Source organism: Lynx rufus, unplaced genomic scaffold (assembly GCF_022079265.1).
Source record: "Lynx rufus isolate CCGP_SWC_20201006 ecotype Redwood Valley unplaced genomic scaffold, mLynRuf1.p SCAF_22, whole genome shotgun sequence".
Classification (NCBI taxonomy): domain Eukaryota; kingdom Metazoa; phylum Chordata; class Mammalia; order Carnivora; family Felidae; genus Lynx; species Lynx rufus.
Window position 1 is genome coordinate 6,150,237 of NW_025814837.1, and position 23,811 is coordinate 6,174,047.

General features: G+C 43.6%; 1 protein-coding gene across 3 annotated transcripts in view; it reads right to left on the reverse strand.

Moving 5' to 3' along the window:
• The window catches only part of FHOD3 (formin homology 2 domain containing 3), a 475,398-nt gene that overhangs the window by 409,086 nt on the left and 42,501 nt on the right, over positions 1-23,811 (reverse strand). For all 3 annotated transcript variants that reach the window (XM_047087059.1, XM_047087061.1, XM_047087060.1), the window contains exon 2: positions 4,886-4,992. In XM_047087059.1, coding sequence (XP_046943015.1) covers positions 4,886-4,992 — 107 coding nt within the window. The remainder of the gene's footprint in view (positions 1-4,885; positions 4,993-23,811) is intronic.

Sequence of the window (23,811 nt, forward strand, 5' to 3'; positions counted from 1 at the left end):
GAAAAAGTCTGGAAAACCTCCAAAAGCATGGAGGTTAAAGAACACCCTACTAACGAATGAGTGGGTCAACCAGGCAATTAGAGAAGAAATCAAAAAATATATGGAAACAAACGAAAATGAAAATACAACAATTCAAACGCTTTGGGACGCAGCGAAGGCAGTCCTGAGAGGAAAATACATTGCAATCCAGGCCTATCTCAAGAAACAAGAAAAATCCCAAATACAAAATCTAACAGCACACCTAAAGGAAATAGAAGCAGAACAGCAAAGGCAGCCTAAACCCAGCAGAAGAAGAGAAATAATAAAGATCAGAGCAGAAATAAACAATATAGAATCTAAAAAAACTGTAGAGCAGATCAACGAAACCAAGAGTTGGTTTTTTGAAAAAATAAACAAAATTGACAAACCTCTAGCCAGGCTTCTCAAAAAGAAAAGGGAGATGACCCAAATAGATAAAATCATGAATGAAAATGGAATTATTACAACCAATCCCTCAGAGATACAAACAATTATCAGGGAATACTATGAAAAATTATATGCCAACAAATTGGACAACCTGGAAGAAATGGACAAATTCCTGAACACCCACACTCTTCCAAAACTCAATCAGGAGGAAATAGAAAGCTTGAACAGACCCATAACCAGCGAAGAAATTGAATCAGTTATCAAAAATCTCCCAACAAATAAGAGTCCAGGACCAGATGGCTTCCCAGGGGAGTTCTACCAGACGTTTAAAGCAGAGATAATACCTATCCTTCTCAAGCTATTCCAAGAAATAGAAAGGGAAGGAAAACTTCCAGACTCATTCTATGAAGCCAGTATTACTTTGATTCCTAAACCGGACAGAGACCCAGTAAAAAAAGAGAACTACAGGCCAATATCCCTGATGAATATGGATGCCAAAATTCTCAATAAGATACTAGCAAATCGAATTCAACAGCATATAAAAAGAATTATTCACCATGATCAAGTGGGATTCATTCCTGGGATGCAGGGCTGGTTCAACATTCGCAAATCAATCAACGTGATACATCACATTAACAAAAAAAAAGAGAAGAACCATATGATCCTGTCAATCGATGCAGAAAAGGCCTTTGACAAAATCCAGCACCCTTTCTTAATAAAAACCCTTGAGAAAGTCGGGATAGAAGGAACATACTTAAAGATCATAAAAGCCATTTATGAAAAGCCCACAGCTAACATCATCCTCAACGGGGAAAAACTGAGAGCTTTTTCCCTGAGATCAGGAACACGACAGGGATGCCCACTCTCACCGTTGTTGTTTAACATAGTGCTGGAAGTTCTAGCATCAGCAATCAGACAACAAAAGGAAATCAAAGGCATCAAAATTGGCAAAGATGAAGTCAAGCTTTCGCTTTTTGCAGATGACATGATATTATACATGGAAAATCCGATAGACTCCACCAAAAGTCTGCTAGAACTGATACATGAATTCAGCAAAGTTGCAGGATACAAAATCAATGTACAGAAATCAGTTGCATTCTTATACACTAACAATGAAGCAACAGAAAGACAAATAAAGAAACTGATCCCATTCACAATTGCACCAAAAAGCATAAAATACCTAGGAATAAATCTAACCAAAGATGTAAAGGATCTGTATGCTGAAAACTATAGAAAGCTTATGAAGGTAATTGAAGAAGATTTAAAGAAATGGAAAGACATTCCCTGCTCATGGATTGGAAGAATAAATATTGTCAAAATGTCAATACTACCCAAAGCTATCTACACATTCAATGCAATCCCAATCAAAATTGCACCAGCATTCTTCTCGAAACTAGAACAAGCAATCCTAAAATTCATATGGAACCACAAAAGGCCCCGAATAGCCAAAGGAATTTTGAAGAAGAAGACCAAAGCAGGAGGCATCACAATCCCAGACTTCAGCCTCTACTACAAAGCTGTCATCATCAAGACAGCATGGTATTGGCACAAAAACAGACACACAGACCAATGGAATAGAATAGAAACCCCAGAACTAGACCCACAAACATATGGCCAACTCATCTTTGACAAAGCAGGAAAGAACATCCAATGGAAAAAAGACAGCCTCTTTAACAAATGGTGCTGGGAGAACTGGACAGCAACATGCAGAAGGTTGAAACTAGACCACTTTCTCACACCATTTACAAAAATAAACTCAAAATGGATAAAGGACCTAAATGTGAGACAGGAAACCATCAGAACCTTAGAGGAGAAAGCAGGAAAAGACCTCTCTGACCTCAGCCGTAGCAATCTCTTACTCGACACATCCCCAAAGGCAAGGGAATTAAAAGCAAAAGTGAATTACTGGGACCTTATGAAGATAAAAAGCTTCTGCACAGCAAAGGAAACAACCAACAAAACGAAAAGGCAACCAACGGAATGGGAAAAGATATTTACAAATGACATATCGGACAAAGGGCTAGTATCTAAAATCTATAAAGAGCTCACCAAACTCCACACCCGAAAAACAAATAACCCAGTGAAGAAATGGGCAGAAAACATGAATAGACACTTCTCTAAAGAAGACATCCAGATGGCCAACAGGCACATGAAAAGATGTTCAGCGTCTCTCCTTATCAGGGAAATACAAATCAAAACCACACTCAGGTATCACCTCACGCCAGTCAGAGTGGCCAAAATGAACAAATCAGGAGACTATAGATGCTGGAGAGGATGTGGAGAAACGGGAACCCTCTTGCACTGTTGGTGGGAATGCAAATTGGTGCAGCCGCTCTGGAAAGCAGTGTGGAGGTTCCTCAGAAAATTAAAAATAGACCTACCCTATGACCCAGCAATAGCACTGCTAGGAATCTACCCAAGGGATACAGGAGTACTGATGCATAGGGGCACTTGTACCCCAATGTTCATAGCAGCACTCTCAACAATAGCCAAATTATGGAAAGAGCCTAAATGTCCATCAACTGATGAATGGATAAAGAAATTGTGGTTTATATACACAATGGAATACTACGTGGCAATGAGAAAAAATGAAATATGGCCTTTTGTAGCAACGTGGATGGAACTGGAGAGTGTGATGCTAAGTGAAATAAGCCATACAGAGAAAGACAGATACCATATGGTTTCACTCTTATGTGGATCCTGAGAAACTTAACAGGAACCCATGGGGGAGGGGAAGGAAAAAAAAAAAAAAAAAAGGACGTTAGAGTGGGAGAGAGCCAAAGCATAAGAGACTGTTAAAAACTGAGAACAAACTGAGGGTTGATGGGGGGTGGGAGGGAGGGGCGGGTGGGTGATGGGTATTGAGGAGGGCACCTTTTGGGATGAGCACTGGGTGTTGTATGGAAACCAATTTGTCAATAAACTTCATAAAAAAAAAAAAAAAAAAAAAAAAACAACTATAGCAATGGAATCTTCTCAAGTCTATCAATCTAATAATGTTAATTTTTTTAATGATGATGAATAGAATCTGGTGTGACATAATAATGATACCCCTCCTGTGTGTACGGCCTATCATAGTTTTCAGGTCTGTTCCCACACACAGCTGGGTCCTCAGAAAACCCTGCTGGTTCCTACCAAGGACCCTAGCCTTAGGGCTCATGGTAATGTTTTTCAGGACTCCATTGTGGAATCCTGCCATTTACCTGGTCACCAATGTTCAGTAAGTACCTATAATGTGTTGGAAAAAAGCTAGATGACAGATATTCAGACAGGCCCACTTCTGACCTAGTAGAGCTTTAGCAGCAGATAATTGGGGGACAATTAAGGGATAAAGGACTGTAAATTGTGGCAGGTGTTAAGGCAGGGAAAACTAGGGTCAGGTAGAAAACTAAGAAGGCTCCCACTTTCCCTCATTTATTGAGCCATTCGTGAAGAATCAATATTCATCTGGCTGTAATCTATTTTTAACTTGGGCAAGGCAGCTTCAGAGCAACTTTTGCAGAGAACCTCGAACATCAGATTAATACAGCTAAGCATTATTTGGAAGCAACAAGAAATCTCTGAAGGTTTCTAAGGAGGAAGGTGATGAAATCAGAGATATACTTGATTCTGAGTGGATGAGAACAGAAAGGAAGGCAGGGGGCCCCAATCAAAAGGCTATTTCAATAACCTCATAAATACAGGAACAGCTGACCATATGTTCATATTCCTACGGTGATTTTACTTTCTGTACACATCTCTGATTTTTTATGTGTATTGTTGTATTCAGATTCACAGCAATCAGAAGTATTAAGCATTCTAAATGTAAGCTGAAAGTAACTTGATGTTGATTAACATAATTACTAATTATTTTCCCCACTGTAATGAGTTCAAAAGATGATATAGGACAAAATAAACTACTAGGGCATCTTCCAAGGAAACTAAATACCCAGAAAGATATTACAAACAATGCTTAAAATAGTTGTCAACTACTAAAATCTAGAAAATGTTAATTTAATTATATCTGGCTTAAAAAAAAAAAACAAGTTAGGGGCATCTGGGTGGCTCAGTCTGATCCTTGATTTCCGCTCAGGTCATGATCTCACAGTTTCACGGGTTTGAGCCCCACATCAGGCTCTGTGCTGATAGCATGGAGCCTGCTTGGGATTCTCTCTCTTCTTTCTCTGCCCCTCTCCTGCTCATGCTCTCCCTTTCTCTCAAAATAAAAAAATAAACTTAGAAAAAACTTACAAGCCACTTAACTAAACTATGCCAGAAATTTCCCTGCCCCTGAGTGGCCTCGTCAAGAAGAATAACTCAAAATACAAAAGCGTTTGCAAATACTACTGGTCAGTCACTTGCATCTCCCTTCTTTTGCCTGACTGTGAGTGAAGAGACCGTCAAAGCTATGGTGGTTTCCCCTGAATATTTTAAGGCCTTAATGTACCCCCCATATCTTGGAAAGTTGGGACTAGTCAGCAGGGATAACCGTCGCTCTTACCCAGCATCATCCTGGAAGCCTTCCAGCTCGTCCCGCTGCTCTGCCAGGGTGGATTCCAAGTCCAGGTAGGCGCCATTGTGGGAGAGCTGTAGCGTGCAGTCGTCGAGCTGCAAGAGAAAGAGCCTTTAAGCCCAGCCTCCTCCTGGGATGGGGACTTGGTATGGAGAAATCACTTCACATTGCCCTCATGTGTCTTTTGAAATCAAGCATTCTTCTGAAATTTGGATCATAACTTGGAGAGGTTATGTGTTCGTACAAACAAATTGGGAGCAAACTCCATTGTGAGTAGACAGAAATAACACCTATTGAGGGAGTGGCACGGACACCGTCTGGTCGATGTGGACAGAGGAGGAGAAGGAGCCCTCTGGTGCCAGTGTCACTTTCCACTCTGAGGGCCCCAGGAATAGCCATGGAGGATGTGCCGTGTGGAAACCAAAATCATAATGCTGATGTGACCACAGATTAAGAGTCACAGAACATGTCATTTCCTTTTATTGAGAAGCCTGCTCATTCAGATTCTATGGTCATACCTGGCACATTACGATGAGTAGTTGCTCAATGAGCATTTTTACAGTTGAACTAAAAGAGCCATTCTCCACGTGAATGACAGCCGATCCAAATTACAACGTACCGAAGGAGACATTAGGTCCCTTTGTTACTAGTCTAATTTTTTTCAACTTATTTAGCACTTACATGTTGTTAATTATGTTCCATACACAATTCTAAGTATTTTACATATATTACATCATCGGATGCTCACACAAACCCTATCCATTTCTATTGTCATCCCCCTTTAACGATGAGGAAACTAAGGCACAGACAGAGATTGTTACATGCCCAGGGTCACAACAGGTAAATGGTAGAGCTGGGATTTGGATGCTGGTAGTTTACTTCGAGGCCATGCTCTCGATCACTACACCACTCTGCGTCCTTCTATGGCCACAAACCTACAGAGGACTTGAAAATATCATGTTTGTGGGGCACCTGGGTGGCTCAGTCACTTAAGCATCTGACTCTTGATTTCAGCTCAGGTCATGATCTCATGGTTCATGAGTTCGAGCCTCACATTGGGCTCTGTGCTGACAGCGTGGAACCTGCTTAGGATTCTCTCTCTCTCTCCCTCTCTCTCCCTCTCTCTCCCCTTCTCCTACTTATGCACTCTAAATAAATAAATAAATAAATAAATAAATAAATAAATAAATAAATATTTTTTAACTTTAAAAAACATAAAAAGAAATTTAAAAAGACAATACCACACTTGCAAAATGTAGTATGTGTCATCTCAGTGTTCTGGTATAGCCAAGACAATGCCACAGGTGTGCCAACCCCATTCCCTTTTCCTCCTGGGCACAGAGAACACATATCCCAGCCTACAGTTGGGCTAACGGCCATGTAACTGAGTACCAACCAATGGAATTTCAGTGAAGGTAAAAAGGGCCCCCAACAGGCCAGCCTTAGCACCCCTGCACATCCACCTTTCTTCTCTTGCCTTTGGCCGGATGCAGAGAAGCCAGAGGAGGACTCCAAAGTCTAGAAACCAGCAGCGCTCCGGACAGGAGGAGCACCGGTTCCTTAATCACCGCGTGGAAGAGAGCGTTCTGTCGCCCAGCATCCACTAGCCATCCTGGCTGATGACAAGAGCCAGACAAGAGCCTTCTCTGTGATAAATCATGCAGATTTTGAGGTTGCTGCAGCAGCCAGCATTACAGGACATTTAGAAGGATCGATACACTTAAAATACAGGAAAATATTTTACTAAAGATGAACATTATGAGGAAATCCAACTTCATGCTTGATTTCCTGGGCTGTAAGGGTGGTTCTCAGTATTCATCTACCTGATGAGCCGAGGCTCTTATTCCAAAATGACAAGAGATTGGGGGAAAGTGAAGGCAAGTATTTAACTACTTTAAAACATCTAGATAAATGCCTGGTAATCCTCCCACTATAAGTGAGATTTCAAACAAGGAATTAGGAATTAGTCTCTTTTGATGGAAAAGCTTTGCTCATTATCCTTGACAAGAGAAAGGTAGGCTGTCGACTTGTCTAGAATTGGCATCTGTAACAGGCTGCTGATTCTTGTAGAGACCCCGCGGCTCCTGTTCCTAGTTATCCTCAACAGAATGAAAGGAATTTGTTTTTTATTATTTGTAAGAAATACCTAGCTAAATCATTTGAAGGGGTTAATCCTATTCGATTCACTTATTTTATTTCTCCAATAACAAACTGCCCCTCTTAACTACTCAAGGCCTGCTGGTGAGGTTCAGCATTCTTAACTGGCATTTTACAGATAGATCATCTGATCCGAAAAAGAATTCAAACCCAAGGATCAAGTTGGCCAAACTCACTGTATTGTGGCATGAGAGGTGCGCCCAGGGTTTAGGGGAAACACGCGGAAAAACCACCTCCCCCAGCCTGCGGAAGAGGCAGACAGGAAGGATTTCCTGCAGAAGGCATCTCCTGGGTCAAGGGTCTCCTGTGGGCTGAAATCAGACTTGATCACTCCTAGATGGAAAATTCCATCAGAAACTGGACCTATTAACACTAAACCATGTGTCGAGCTAGAATCACCGCAGCTCAGTCTTGCTTCGACCTCCTACTGATGTTAACTAAGAAGACTTACTTAGTCTGTCCTGTTGGGAGGACCAACACTTGTGCTTGTCTTTAATCCCACTTATAATCAACAGACCAGAAGATGGGGATAAGGAAAGCCCTGTAAGCCATAACAATTTCTTTTGCCTCAGCCCCCGGAAATGTGTGAGTCCAGAGAAAGAGGCATTTGGATAAAGAGTTTCTGCTTCTCCTCAAGGGGGTGTGAGTCATTCAGAGGCTGGGGTCCACACTCAGGCCAGACAGACAGAACAAAGTCAGAGAGGAAGCGTGCTCTGGTGTGGAAAGATGCAGAACGTGCACATGTATGTGGTATAAATACTCCCACCATGGCCGGTTTCAAGCCACCAAGGTGAAGTCACTGAGTGTGGAGTTGGAAAAAGAGACATAGCACCCCACCATTATACAGTATTTTCACCACAGAGTTACAAGAGATGTCAGGAACCTCGAATGCATGGGTAGCAGTACAATATAATCAAACCATTAAGAAGTGACATTTTGAGTATTTATTACCTTTGTTTTGAAGAGAACTTATTTTAATTGTACATTTACATAATTTCATTTTTAATAATGGCTACACTCAACAACGTGCTCACAAAACTCCCCAGAATTGATCTCTCAGCCCCCTCCGGCCACCCGGGCCAGCTCCAGCATACACGGCTTGTGGCCCTCCCACTCATTCAGCTGGGGCACCTAGCGTGGAGAGAGCAGGGAGCACCCCGTGCTGGCTTTCACCCCACCCAGCCCTATGCTGATCTCCTCAGTGGGGGCAGAGGCAGGGCTCCCCCGCCACCAGCAGATACAGCCCCGTTCTTACTGGCCACCGTGGCCACTTTGCACATCCTCTCCATCCCACACCTTCTGACTTTATTCTCAGGAGCCTGAGATGAATACGAAGACCTGGTTTTCTTCATTCACCTTCACCCTGGCCCACCGAGTATCTGCCTCGGACGCTCCCGGCCAGCCTGGAACCACAGCAAAACACCCCACAATCTCCCAGCCTCTGACAACAGAATCCCAAACGCTTAGCCGGACTGCCTGTTCTCATCATCCCTCTCCTCACATTCAGGGCATCATTACTACCCTTTCCATAGTTCCATTTTAACAAAATTATATGTCAGCCACGGGCTGGGCACCAAGGAACACATAAACGCTTCCTCCCCTCAAAGATCATTTTATGGAGTAAATATAACACACAAATAGAACGCAGGAGAGAAAAAAAAGCAATTTAAACCAACTGTTATAATGTGTGGACGTTCATCCTCAGTCGTATTCCTTCTCTATAATTAGCAGCCACGGGCTCCCGGGACCCAAGCAGCCTCCATAGAAATGCCCCAGTCCTCCCTCCAGAAGAAAGGCCGCCATTACTTCCTAAGCCAGTGTCACAACCCTGCTCCCCTAATTAACAGATGGGCAATTTGTGCTAGTGAATTTAACTAAAACGGAAAAGATGAACGTGTGCCTTTTAATCTGTCAGGAAGTGTATGCGGAGCTACAGGAAAGGGTCAACGTCAGACATCGCAGCCTTTAGCAAGCGGGATACACGTGCACAACGGGGGTCCCCACAGCACAGGTGGCCTGTGAAGATACCACACAAGTCAACACACACTGACTGCTCCATTCCATAACACAAGCCCCACCTCATCGGTGCACCCGAGACACATGAGATTAATATTTAAACCATCACATGAGCCAAGGAGTAAGAATAAAGGGCTTCTGGGCTGGACAAACACACTGAAACTGTAAAATCCCCTAAATACTTTAAGGGGGTCAGCTTCGGGTATCACTTTAAAAGCAAACTGATAAGTAAACGCAAATGAATTCTTCGATCTGGTCAGGGATGACGAAGGGCCAGTTACAAAAGAACACAACAACGTGAATGGGGAGTGAGTGGAGGTTCATTCCGACCTGGAGATTCTCAAGATTCAGACGAGGGGCGCCTGGGTGGCTCAACTGGTTAAGCCTCCAACTTCAGCTCAGGTCATGATCTCACGGTTCGTGAGTTTGAGCCCAGCATGGGGCTCTGCACTGACAGCTCAGAGCCTGGAGCCTGCTTCAGATTCTGTGTCTCCCTCTCTCTCTCTCTCTGTCCCTCCCCCACTTGTGTTCTGTCTCTGTCTCTCAAAAATAAATAAACGTTAAAAAATTTAAAAAAAAAAAAAGATTCAGACGGAACCATCCAAACTTTGCCTACACAATGGAGGACTCAGACACCTCCCTGAAACACCACTTCTTGACAGGGATCCTCAATTCCTACTAACTAACCCCAAGGCAACCTGATCCCCATCCTTGGCCGCTCATGTCAACTGGCTTCCTGAATGACTTAAGGGCCCTGGAATTTCCTGACTCCAACAATTTTCATGTCAACCCTGATCCCCCGGGCAGCATGTCCCCTGCACTCCTTCCTTGGCTCTGGGGGCAGAGTGGCCAGGACACTGCCGGGCACTTCAGGACATAAGACAAAGCAGGGAGCCCTGTGGGAAGATAATGTTACAGGGCTGTTCCAGAAGTGTGGCCGTTAGGGAAGTCGAGCGGCAGGGACGGTGGTGTGACAGGAAAACTTTAGATCGGGCTGCAGGCTATAAATCTGTGGCCAGGATTCTGGGGGGGTGGGAGGGTAGACGGGGTGCTCAGGAGGGAGTCGCTCACAGAGCCACAAGAAGGGCCCTTCCAAATACCCTGGAATTTTGTGTCACTCCACCTTGACAAACCATTAAAACAGGCCCTCCACGCCTTACAGACAGGTGGCCCAAGGTCACTCGGGTTCTTTGGATTATTCCTACAGAGACAGTGCATTCAAAAAGAAAAGGCAGACTCACCACCCTGGAAAAAACAAAAAAAGAAAGAAAACATCTAAAACAAGGCTGATGTCACGTCTCGATCTGTATAATCTTTTCTTTCATTAATCCAGCGAAGTGGCATATTACTGGGGTAGCTTAATGATTACCTGGGTTTGGCAGCGGGTCTCCAGTGATCCTTAGTGTAGGCAATAAAATAGATTTGCATGGAAGTGTTCTATAAATATACACAAGGGGTTATCCTTGAAGCTAAGTTTGGTAATAGTTCAGAAGCGGGAACACATACACTGATTTTTAAGAGAAAAAAATAAAGAAAACCCAAAATATCATTTGTTAATGTCATTTCATTGGTTTCCTCCTGTCCTCGGATCCACACCACTTACAAGATGATTTTGTGGCTCCTTCCATCGAGAGGTGGATTCCTTCTCTACTCCTAGACTCTGGGTTGGCCTGTGTATTGCTTTGGCCAACACAGTAGCAAATGTGACATAGTAGAGACTTGAAAAATACTTGTTCCCCTGGGGCTGTCCTCGCTTAGTGCTCTTGGAACTCTGCCAGCACACGAAGAAGCCAGGGTTAGCCAGCCTCCGGGATGTCTGTCTGTTCCTGCTGCCCCTGCCGACATCCTGCCAACTGCCACACGCTGAGGCCAATAGGGATCAGCAAGCCTCCAGATGACCCACCAGCTGATGACAGACACAAGAGAGCCCAGCAGGTGTCAGCCACACTGGCCCAAACTGGAAGAACCACCCAGTAGACCCACAGACTCTGAAGCAACATCTTATGATTGCTGTTTTAGGTCAATTTCCTCTTCCCGTGAGCCGGCCACCTCAACCCACAGCAGACACGCAGCCCCCAGGGAATGAAACTTCACACTTGAAGTGCTTAGTGTCCAGACCAGTGGTGGGTGAGAAGCTCACTCCACCAAGGTGCCCAAAGAACACACCAGGACACTGCCAGCTCAATGAAGGAATGCCACCATCATGCCCAGCCCTCAGATGCCACAAATCATGCATGTCCTTCCTGGAGCCCCTACCGGGGACAGAGGACAACAGCAGGTGCTTGGCGGAAAGGCCTGGAGCATCAGAGAGTGGAGAGTAGTCAGCTGTGAACCCCTCCCAGGGAGGGAAGGGGGCAGCAAAAGGCAAAATGATGCATGAGCTGTGGTTCCAAGCCTCTAGAGCGTGTTCCATCGTCCCATTGTACAAAATGCGCATTCGAAGAGAAAAGTATGAAGCCTTTCAAGATGGCAGCTGCAAGCATAGGGCCCTTCTGACCGCACTGGTCACACACCCACAAAGCTGGCCCCACTACTGGCTCAGAAATGAAGCGTGGCTGTGGGTCCCGTCTCTCTCCAGCACGGTTGACTGTGGGCCCCCTGGATGCCACACTTTGAGGCTCCTCCCAGCGCTAAGAGCAGTACAAAGGCCGTCAGCATGTTTCCATTGGTCAGTTCTAAGAGCACTACCCCTGTTTCGCCCTCAAATGTCGCATCTGTTGCTACAAAGCTTGTGGCTTCCTTAAACTTTGTGGCTCCTTCCAAAGACAGCAAAGACAAGGAACTGGACTTAGGTGACAAGCAAAAAAAGTTAGGGAAGAGAGTTTTCCAATAAGCAGTGTCCCATGATCCTTTCACAATTTCTTAATAAAACCTGCACAAAACCCTGGCTCAGCCATTCAAGCATCTGTGGGCTGTGGCTCCCACATAACCCATACGGACCGCTGCAAAGGGACAAGATGGGGGGGGCACGCACGTTGTGGCTGCCCTCTGTCATTTCCTAAGATGGATAGCGAGGACATGGCATGCATTTCATTGTCCTTCAGACTGTACAAACCTTTCACATTTATTCCTTTGTATATATAAGACATTTCACAATGAAAAATGATTGGTTTCATCTAAAGATGTCATTTTACATATTTAAAAAATACAAGTAACGTTGGCCCGTCTTCCTACAGAAAGGCCAAATGAAACTGATTTACGTGATATCAGAAAACAGGTCCTGCTGGCCAGCCCCAACAAATCCTTTTCAAACTTTTAAATCCCTAGGTGCCCATTTAATTTATTCAGAACAACAAATACATCACAGGTATTTTAATAAATGTTTTAGGGTAAAGTACAAGGATATTTTTGAAGATCCAGCCTATATGGATGATGAAGTAATATGAACATATTTACTTTGAAAGAGGCTGGATTTTACTTCCTCAGAAACCTTTAGTAAGTTATGTTATTTGTGGCCACCAACTACAGCAAGAGAAGCAATGTCCTGAAATTGATTTAGGCAGTTTCCAAATCAAGCCTCCGATTTCTATTTAAGTCAACAAAACTGTACAGCTCACTAACCAAAGGCAAGGGCTTCTGCCAAAGTCTACAAGAAAGACAAAGGCAAGATTTCTCCCATTAAGAGCTTAAACTGAGGGGGTGTGATAATCTGGTAAATATTTGAATTATTTTCAAAGACCTTTTTATCATTAAATAAATAACCAAGAACGCATTAAACTTCTCTCCTGAAGAGACTGGAATATTTACTTATGTTTACAGGTGCCTTTTTCCGTTTTGTTTCACTTCAGTCCATTTGAAACCCCGTATCAGCGCTACATTCCAGGATTATTATTGATCCATTATCACTCTTCCATTCCCTAATGCAGATTAATAATCCTTTCCCGAGCTCATTCTCCATGCCAGGCATGGTGCCACGTCCCGGGGAGCCGACCATGATTATGACAGTCCAGGGAGCACTCACCCACTGTAGATGGGACTGGTTCCTGAACAGCTGGTGGGAGTTCAGGGAAATGAGGACAATGCGTTAGTCACCTTTGTTGTGTCTGTTCTTGTTTTCATGGCGGGACAAGTTTGGGGAGCAGGGAGCTGAAGTTTGCAAAAGCCCTGATGCGGGAGGAGTGTGAGTAGTCAGAACACTGAAAGAAGAAAGGCCAGGACTGTGGAAGAGGAGTCGTCCTGGCCACAGGAGATTTTAGACTTGATTCTAGGAAAACAAGAAGCCGTGAAAGGGTTGTAAATGGATGCCCGCAGGACCAGCTTTGCAGTGTGGGGACAGAAGGGAGAAGACAAGTGAAAATGCCACTGCAGGAATTGGGGGGCAATTTGAAGGGGTGATGGACAGTGGTGGAAGCTGTGGTGACGGACAGAGGAGAAGGGAGAGGGCTGATTTAGGCCAAGAGAGAGAAGAGAGAAGGAAAAGCCAGAGAGACATGGGGATTGATTAGGTGTGGTGTATCCAACAGAGAGAAGCAAAATCTTGAGTTTCCTGCTGGAGCAAATTAATATATATTGGTGATACCTTTCACAAACATGAGAAACATTAGACAAAAAGCTCTTGGGGGCAGGGAGACAGGATAACATTGGGATTTCTGTTAACATGTCTAAAACAAGTAGAGGTGCTGAGTAGAGAAATCAATTTTGGGAGGTTTGGGCCTAAATACAAACATGGCAGATGAAATCTCACAAACCACTGGTGTACCTAAAGATTACAGCTTTTTGTGTCTTCAAGATCTGCAATGCTATCCCCTTTTCATTCCTGATATTGCTAATTTGTGCTTTCCTCCCGTTTTTCTCTAACAGTTTAGGAGAGGACCCTCATTCATCTATTAGTCTTTTCAAAGAACCAAGGTTTCATTATGTTGCTTTTCCACCATTTTGGTTTTTTTAATCTCATTAATTTCCTTCCTTCTACATTCTTTGTGTTTAATATGCTGCTTTGTTCTAACATCTAAAATCTTAACAATTTTCAGTCTTTCTTCTTTTCAACTAGGTGCATTTAAGACTCTAATTTTCTTCTAAGTCGGGTTTAGCTACAGCGCACAATATCTGATATGCCCTATTTTCACTCTCTCCAGTCCACAGTATTTTCTAAATTCCACTGGGATTTCTTCTTTGATCCATGGGTTATTTAGAAATGTGTGACATACTTCCCAAATATTTAAGGATTTTCAAGTATTTTTTTTTTATTGCTGATCTCCAGCTTAATTTCTCTGCAGTCAGCAAATATACTCTGATTTCAATTCTTTGAAATTTCTTGAAACTCATTTTATGGCCCGGTAAATGGAAAAGACATGTCCTCAACAGCTACATGTTTGTTACGCGGGATTCTCAGATTTCTCTCCACGCTGCTTTTAACTATCTGTGAATGTTTCTTTTTTTCCTTTTAATTCAATCAACATTGGATTGATTGATTGATTGGTTGATATTTCCTAGTGACCTGACAATCTGAGCAGTATTAGATTTCCTCCTTTTCTCCAGTAATGTTGCTCACCTTAAACATTACGCCATCTGTTACCAGGACAGCCACACCACTTCTCTGACATTAGTGCCGTGTGGCTTATCTTCTTCCAGTGTTTTACTTACAACATTTGGGGCCCATATATTTAAGATGTGTCTCTTTTAAGAAGGACATGAGTTTTGTTAGTCCAATCTGATGATCTTCATTTTTTTTTTTAATGTTTACTTCTATTTTTGAGACAGAGAGATGGAGAGACAGAGCACGAGCAGGGGAGGGGCAGAGAGATGAGGCACAGAATCCGAAGCAGGCTCCAGGCTCCCGTCTGTCAGCACAGAGCCCGACGCGGGGCTTGAACTCAGGAACCATGAGATCATGACCTGAGCTGAAGCTGGACACTTAACCAACTGAGCCACCCAGGTGCCCCTAGTGATTTTAGTTTTTTAATACAAGTATTTAATCAAAGTCTGTTAACCTAAAGTGATTGCTTATATTTACATTCAAATCTATATGTTCTAGTTTCCTTTTTCCTCCTTTTTTGCCATATTTTGGGTTAATCTACTATTCTTTATTATTCCATATTTCCTTTCAATTTCTTTTCTATTATTCCATTCATTCTTATCTGCCCCCTTATTTATTATTTTAGTAATTTGCCCTACAGATGACCACAAGGCTTCCTGAAATCAGAAGTAACCTACTAAAAATGAGCATTATCACTTCCCAATTTAAGGGCACTAGGCTATTTTAGTATGGTCTAGACCTTTTGAGATACTGAGAAATGTATTTTGAACCCCATGACATAGCATTGTTTTGAGCAGTCAATATTCATTGAAATTTACCCACATATTTACCTCGTCTCTCACACTTCATTCCTTCCTGCCGTTCTGTGCTCCCATCTGTGACAATTTCTTTCTGCCTGAAGAACTCTCTTTAGTATCTCATTAGTGAAAGTATGCTGGCAACAAATTTCTTCAGTGCCTACTGTCTAGAAACATCCTTACATTACCTCCATTGTTAGGGTAACTGCTTTATTGAGATGTAAGTCACATACCATATAACTCAGTTACAGTGTACAATTCCCTGGCTTCTAGTACATTCACAGCCTCGTGCCTCCATCACAACAATTTTAGAATATTTTCATCACCCAAACAAGAAACCACATATCCATGAGCAGTAACTCGTCATTCCCACAATCACACTCCCATCTAGCCCCCAGAAACCACTAATCTACTTTCTGTCTTAAAGATTTATGGATTTATCTGCCTATTCTAGACCTTTCATATAAACGGAATCACACAATATGTAGTCTTTTGTGGCTGGCTTTTTTCACTTAGGGTAAAGTCTTTAAGATTCATCCCTATTATAGCATTTATCAGTACTGCCTTCCCTTTATTGCTAAATAATACTCCATTGTACGGATATGGCAAATCTGATTTATTCATTCTTCAGTTGATGGACATCAGATTCTTTTCACGTTTTGGCTACTATCAATACTAATACAAACATTTAACTTTTTATAACATATAACTTTTTATATAGACACATGTTTTCATTTCTCTTGAGTATACTTTTTCAGAAATTGTCAGAGTGTTTTCCACACAGGCTACACCATTTTACCTTCCCACCAGCAATGCATGAAGGTTCCAATTGCCAACACTTGTTTTCCACCAACACTTGTTTTCTTTTAGATTCTAGTCATCATAATGAATGTGAGGTGGTATCTCATGGGCTTGATTTGTGTTTCATGAGCATCTTTTTATGTATTTATTATTGGTCATTTGTGGATCTTCCATGGAGAAATAGCTATTCAAATCCTTTACCCATTCTTTATTGGACTGTCTTTTTGTTGTTGAGTTATATATTCTGGATACAAGTTCTTTTTTGGAGATACAATTTGCAAAATGCTCTCCCAAACCATGGGTTGTCTTTTCACTTTCTCAATGATATCCTTGGAAGCACAAATGCTTTTAATTTTAATAAAATACAATTTGTTTTTTCTTTTGTTCTTGATACTTTTGATTACCATATAACTTTCACTTGGGAAGATATTTTTGAAGGATACAGAATTCTTGGAGTACTAGCAAACTGTTACTCCAGTAACAGCTGAAACATCAGATGCCAATCTTACTGTTGTTCTTTTAAAGAGAATCTATTTATATATATATATATATATATATATATATATATATATATATATATATATAATTTATTGTCAAATTGGTTTCCATACAACACCCAGTGCTCATCCCAACAGGTGCCCTCCTCAGTGCCCATCACCCACTTTACCCTTTCCCCCACCCCCCATCAACCCTCAGTTTGTTCTCAGTATTTAAGAGTCTCTTATGGTTTGCCTCCTTCCCTCTCTGTAACTAAGAGAGTCTATTTTTCTCAGGCTGCATGTTCTCTTTGTCTTTAATTTCCATCAATTTTAATATGATGTGCTTATGCGTGTTTTACCTTATATTTATCTTATCTGAGGTTTATAGCACTTCCAGAACTTGTGGCCTGTTATCATTTTTGGTCTTGGAAAATCTTCATCATTATCTCTTCAAATGTTGCTTCCGTCTCATTTTCCTTCTTCTCCCATTCTGGGACTTCAATGCATGTATCTTAGATCTGTGTAGTATATGCCTATTAGGTTCTTTTCTGAATTTTCCCTTTTTTGCTCTCCACAAATTGCTCTTAATGTCTTCTATTGAGCTATTCCAGGCCATTGACTTTCTCTTCACATGTGCCTAATCTTCAGTTGAACTCATCTACTCCATTCTTAATTTTTGTATTTTTCATTTCTATAATTTCTACTTGCTTCTTTATATTATATACCCCTGCTGTATTTGGTTTGGTTAAAATTCTCTATCCTGCCTATTTTCTTGAGTGTATTTATCACAATTGTTTTAATGAACATACCTGATAACTCTAGGATCTGTATCACACATACAGATATTTCTATGGTCCATGTCTGGATATACTTTGTATATTTTATTGACTGCAATCATTTTTTTGTGAAGAAACTTTAAGGCTCTGGGTGATATCTTTCTCCAGAGACGATTTTCCTTAGCTCTGGCAAGTTTAAGGAGTAGATGACCTTAATCCAATTAAGGATGGAGCTCACTCAGAACTGGGTTTCTGTCTTTGTAGGCCTAATCTGTTTTCAGTTAACCCTTACTTCTAGGAGTAATCTTTCAGTCTCGACTGAATACACGGAGTGTTTATTAAGATCCGTCTATTTCCATAAGCTCTGGGCTCTGTTTTCTTCTCCTCAGCACTAAGAAACTGTTCATGGCTTTCCTTGACTTCCCAGCCTCCTCTCAGTCACTTTCTGCTTGCCTTCATAGTCTCTGCACGTGCCACTGATGAACTGGTAAGTGCATCAAGGTGAAAAGCATGTCAGACTCATTGACTCTGACCTCAATGACTCTCCTTCCTCTCTGGGATCTTGGCTTCCCAAGTCCTGGCTGCCTTAAAAGCTCTCTGGGGCCTTCAAGGAGACGTTTTGTCTGCCTTATCTGGTTGTTCTGGATAGGAGTACTGGTCTGCCAGAAGCTAGTTCATTATAGTCAGAAGCAGAAGCCCAAACACCTAACCTTTAGTAGCTAAAAACATTTACTATTCACTTGACATTAATTAAGATGAATTATTTAATCTTCACACCAGCTATGGGGAAGGTACTATTACTGTTCTTACTTTATAACATGTAAAACCATGGAGCACAAGTTCACAGAAAACTGTAACTTCACCAAACAGCTTGGCCAAGATTGCCAACTGAATCCAGTGGTAGCAACTGAACCCAGACAGCCTGATTCTGAGCCTATGTTCTTAGCTACAAGAGAATATAGAATGAGTTGGAAAGAAAGGCACAGGAGTAAGCCCTCCGAATTCCAACATTCAGAGATTGAGTCAAAGACAAGGAGACTGAGAGAGAGCAGCGGAGGGATGAGAGGAACACCAGGAGAAGCCCATCCCAAGTAGCAATTGGTCAACTGAGGGGCGCCTGGGTGGCTCAGTTGGTTGAGTGTCCAACTTTAGCTAGGGTCATGATCTCACGGTTCGTGGGTTCGAGCCCCACGTCGGGCTCTGTGCTGACAGCTCAGAGCCTGGATCCTGCTTCAGATTCTGTGTCTCCCTCTCTCTCTGTTCCTGCCCCACTTGCACTCTGTCTTTCTCTCAAAAAATAAATAAATAATTTTGTTTTAAATTTTTTAAAGATGGGGCACCTGGGTGGCTCAGTCGGTTAAGCGTCCAACTTTAGCTAGGGTCATGATCTCACAGTTCGTGGGTTCAAGCCCCATGTCGGGCTCTGTGCTGACAGCTCAGAGCCTGGAGCCTGCTTCCCATTCTGTGTCTCCCTCTCTCTCTGCCCCTCCCCTGCTCATGCTCTGTCTCTCTCTGTCTCAAAAATAAATAAAAACATCAAAAATTAAAAAAAATTTTTTTTTAAGAAAGTGGTCCCTGAGACACAGACTGTAACAACTTCTATCTGAAGATAAGCAGGCCTGGTGTTATCAGCTGCTTATCCCTTCAAACAATAAAAATTAAAACATTTTGCCAAGACATGGGCACATCCAATTCTCACACGTTTCCTTCTGTATTCCCTGAGCACAACCTGTGTTCTAAGTGCACCATGCTAGGTTGGCCTGCCCAGGTGACGCAGTGCAAAGCACTCTGGAATAGCTAAACCACATAACCAAATGCAAGCAGCTGAAATGGAACACTTAATAATTAGATAAACCACGCAAAGATTATAGCTTTCACAGATTCTCTTTAAAATCTTCGAAACCCTTACATAAAACTTACAAGGGAATTTTTAACTTATTAATGCTTTGCTGTTCAAAATTTCTTTGATTCACATTCACTGAAAGAAAAAGATTGGAATGTATGATATAAAGAAACTTGTCAACATATGGAAGACTTTGAGTATTACAATCAACAGGAAGAGTTGATAAAATGGGAACACAGAGACCAAGGGAAGGAACATATTATTTCACTAATGTAAGCCACCAGCAAAATAAATCCACTAAGAATATGATTTATGACTACGGTCATCCAGGCCTACCATAGGATTTACAAGGCTCAGTGCAAACTGAAAATGTGGGGTCCCAAGTTCAAAAAGCAGAAAAAACCCTTTCTCCTTTCTCAGCAGCCTGTCTTCCAACCTGTCATGGTGTTGTGATGTTTTGTTTTGTTTTGTTTCTCTTCTATTTTCATTGCACTTCTTCAGGCTCAGGGGTACTTACTGGGCAGTGTAGACCCTCACCAGCACCCACAGCCTCACCCCCACAACTCAGCACATGGTCACGGGCCTGCACTCAGGCTCCTGCTGGGGTGGAGGGCAGTGGAAATCACCAGGCAGGCAGGGTGGGGTCGAGTGGGAGCCCACAGCAGAGAACAGATAAGACCACCTGGGGAGGCAGAGGCAGATAAGACCACATATGAGCAGAGGCTCTAAGCTCCATTGTCCCATTAGCCTTCACTTGAAAGACATATTAAGCATTTCAAAAGTGTCTTAAAAAGTATTTTTTTAGGGGCACCTGGGTGGCTCAGTCAGTTGAGTGTCCGACTTCAGCTCGGGTCATGATCTCACAGTTTGTGGGTTCGAGCCCCGCATCGGGCTCTGTGCTGACAGCTCAGAGCCTGGAGGCTGCTTCGGATTCTGTATCCCCCTAACGCTCCACCCTACCCCTGCTTGTGCTCTGTCTCTCTCTGTCTTTCATAAATGAATAAACATAAAAAAATATATTTTTTTTTTAGAGCAGAGCATTAAACCCCAAGTGCAGGGCCCTGCATGACAACACTGGTCACGCACCAGTGAAGGCATTCCTGGGACCACGACTTACCACTGCCCCCTGGGTTCTGGGCTGTGGGCCAGAAAGGGCCAGTTGACTCCCTTGCTGCTCTGACCCGCTGGTGTTCCTGTGTGGTGGGGCCTACAGAGCGTGACTTAGATTCACAGGACCCTACTGCCCAGCGCCTCTGCCGTCCCTAGAACAGTCATTCGTAAACTTCTGTGTGTATAAGAAACCTCCTGGAACACGTGTCTAAAAGGAAGTTCTGGGTCACACTCCAATATTCTAATTCTGAGGGTCCGGGTGGCAGGGCCCAGAACACTGCTCATTTCCCACAAACAGTGATCTGATGTGGGAGCCTAGAACACTACTCAGAACATGTGCCACACGACCATGTTAGCCCCCGGGGTTGGGATGCAGGCGGTGGATGGAAGTCTTGGTTAGGCTGAGGACCAAGAGTAGAAACTCAGCAGGAAGGGGGTCCCAATCCCTTTGGATTTGGGGAACTTTTCCCTCTTCGTCCAGTCGTCAGCACCTCCTTCCTACTCCACCACATTTGTGCATGGTGTTCTTCATGCTGAGCCAGTATGTGTCTGGGTCCAAGTATGGGGGTATTAACTCCATGCCCCAAAGAAGGTCCACTGATTCCTAGGAAAACACACAGATGGGCCAAGAATCCAGCCCTACCTGGCGTGCATGCCATGAACACCCAGGAGCAGAAGCCACGCCTCAGGGGAGGTCCAGTTGGCCATGACCGTGACTTCTAGGAAGAGCTTTCAAGAACACTAGAGGGTGAGCAGCCTGCCAGCTAGGAAACCCTGAATACTCTAGTCACTCCACAGCACCCCCAGAAAGTGGCCCATGGGGAGAAAAGAAAATCAGCCACAGAGACAAGAAACTGGGTCTCCGGGTCTTGGGCTGCTGCCACACCAGCAGCAAAATCTCTGGGCCAGCCAGTTAGCACTGTCTGTAAAACGAGGGAGACGGGCGGACATCAGCTCACCACTGCGCTCAGTCTTGGCCTGCATGGCATTTTCAAATATTTTTGGTTAACTGCCAAATGTGTACAACGAAGGTTGTACATAACAGTCCAGGTTTCCAGCTTCTCTTGAAGAATGGGAGGATCCGGAAACCCTGGAACATCCCTTCCCAGGCCAGGGAGGCTGGGCTGAGCAGCACACATCCTTCATTCGGGGTACACGCTCTTCTGATCCCCCAGGCTACCTGCCCCCCGACTCGTTCCCAACACCAGTCTGGACCCCGGCTCAGGTGACTCAAAGGTCCTTTTTCCTCAAAAAGGAAATAGATTGACTCTGTGATTCAACGTGCAGTTTCTTCGTTTAGTTTTAACTGTGCGGAACACTAGCGTTCTCCGCCTGACACATTCTCAACAACCCGAGGGTTTCAAAATCAGCAGTGTGAGACCAGCAGACTCTGTGGCTCTACTCTGTTCCCTTAGCAATTCATTAACTATGTGACCAGACAGCCCTGGTGTGGTGATCAGCTGGAACCCCGCAATAAGACACTCTACTTTTTACTGGCTCACTGAGGTTCGTGCTGCCGTTAGCATCCTCAGCGTCCCAGGTCCCCAAGTCAGCATCCACTACTCCCCTGTTTCCTCTTTTCTGTCACCATGGCAAACAGGAAGCCTCATCATGAGATGCCTGATGCCCCGGTTACAAGAGCCCTGCCTCCCCCCCCGACCTCACGTGATAAAGTATAGGGCCGGAGAGGGCTGTCATTAAAGCCTGGTCCCTGTACTCCTTGCCATGACTTTTTTAAACCCAATTTAAAAATCCGCAGGCATTCATGTATTTCTAAATTACAACTTGTCCATTTTTAATTAAAAAAAAACAAAACAAAACAAAAAAACACTGCCCTTGCTCCTGAGCCGAAGACCACATGACTCACAGACCGATCTCTCCTGGAGCCTCTGGACACTGAAGGCCAACCTTCCAAACAGCCACATGCAGGGGAGAGCAAAAGTGGAAAAACTTCCATTCGTGATGCTGTATGCTTCAAGTAAATATTCCCTGAAAAAGCCCCAAACGTGTTGTCATCTTTAACTAGTGTTTGATAAATGTTTGTAAAGAAAAATCATCACCTCTTCTGGGATTCCTCACATTATATCGCAGCCTGGAGCAGAGCTATCTCCATGGCCAGGTCTGGGGCATTTGGGGCTCTCCTGCTTTATGCAGGTTGTACATTTATGAAACCAAAAATAAAAATCATCAGTACATGACTCCAGCTACATTCTAAGTTAGCTCATTTGAGAGTCTGGAGAATCTTACCTTTGATACAAAAGCAATTTTTCTAACATTTTTTAAATTTATTTTTAAGACAGAGAGAGAGAGAGAGAGAGAGAGAGCATGCAATCAGGGGAGGGGGAGAGAGAGAGGGAGACATAGATTCCAGAGCAGGCCCCAGGCTCTGAGCTGTCAGCACAGAGCCCAACTCAGGGATCGAACTCACGAACTGAGAGAACATGACATGAGCTGAAGTCGGACGCTTAACCAACTGAGCCACCCCGGTGCCCGATGATACAAAAGTAATTTTTAATCTGAGATTGTTCAGGATCAAGCTTTTGGAATCAATGAAAATGTTCAACGTAGTATATGTTTTCTGGTGAGTGAAAATCCACTTTGAAATTTTGAATCTGTAGCTTCAGACCTGTCGTCAGTCATCATCATTTGGGATCTGGAGATACTCTGAAGCTAAAAAGCATACTACGGTGCTGACTTTAAAAAAAAAAAATCAAAATCACAATTTTCTTCAGGTCCCGGAAACAGTTCCAGTGGCTTCAGTTATAAGTAGTGGCACGTCTGTGACAGGACTCCACTCAGGTCCCCTTCTGATGGGGCACTCAGGTAAAGGGACTCTGGTGTTTATGGAAAACAAAACCTCATGCCTACCATTTTCACAGAGGAGCATACATGAGCACGTTTGCTGCTTATTTTTTTTTTATTTTTTTTAACGTTTATTTATTTTTGAGACAGAGGGAGACACAGCATGAATGGGGGAGGGGCAGAGAGCGAGGGAGACACAGAATCGGAAGCAGGCTCCAGGCTCTGAGCCATCAGCCCAGAGCCCGACGCGGGGTTCGAACTCACGGACCGCGAGATAGTGACCTGAGCTGAAGTCGGACGCCCAACCGACTGAGCCACCCAGGCGCCCCATGCTGCTTACTTTTTTAATTCACCTAAATGCGAGCTTCATATGCTCACCTCACAGTATGGTTCTGGCGGAGAGTAATTGCTCCCAGATGCTTAGGAGAAGCGCTCTGGCCAGGCAGACGCTGGAGCACCAGATGTGTGTGAACGCGTCCCGTGTCCTGTAAGTTTGCCACCGACACTTATGCTATTCCTGCAGCAAGATGCCCAGACCGTCGTGTGCGCGCACACACCTGGTCTCACACACCTTCATGAGCCCTCATGGGGGGTAATGGCCGAACAGGCAGGAGCCACTCACGCTTGAGGCCCCTTGCACTGACCCCTTCAGAGCCA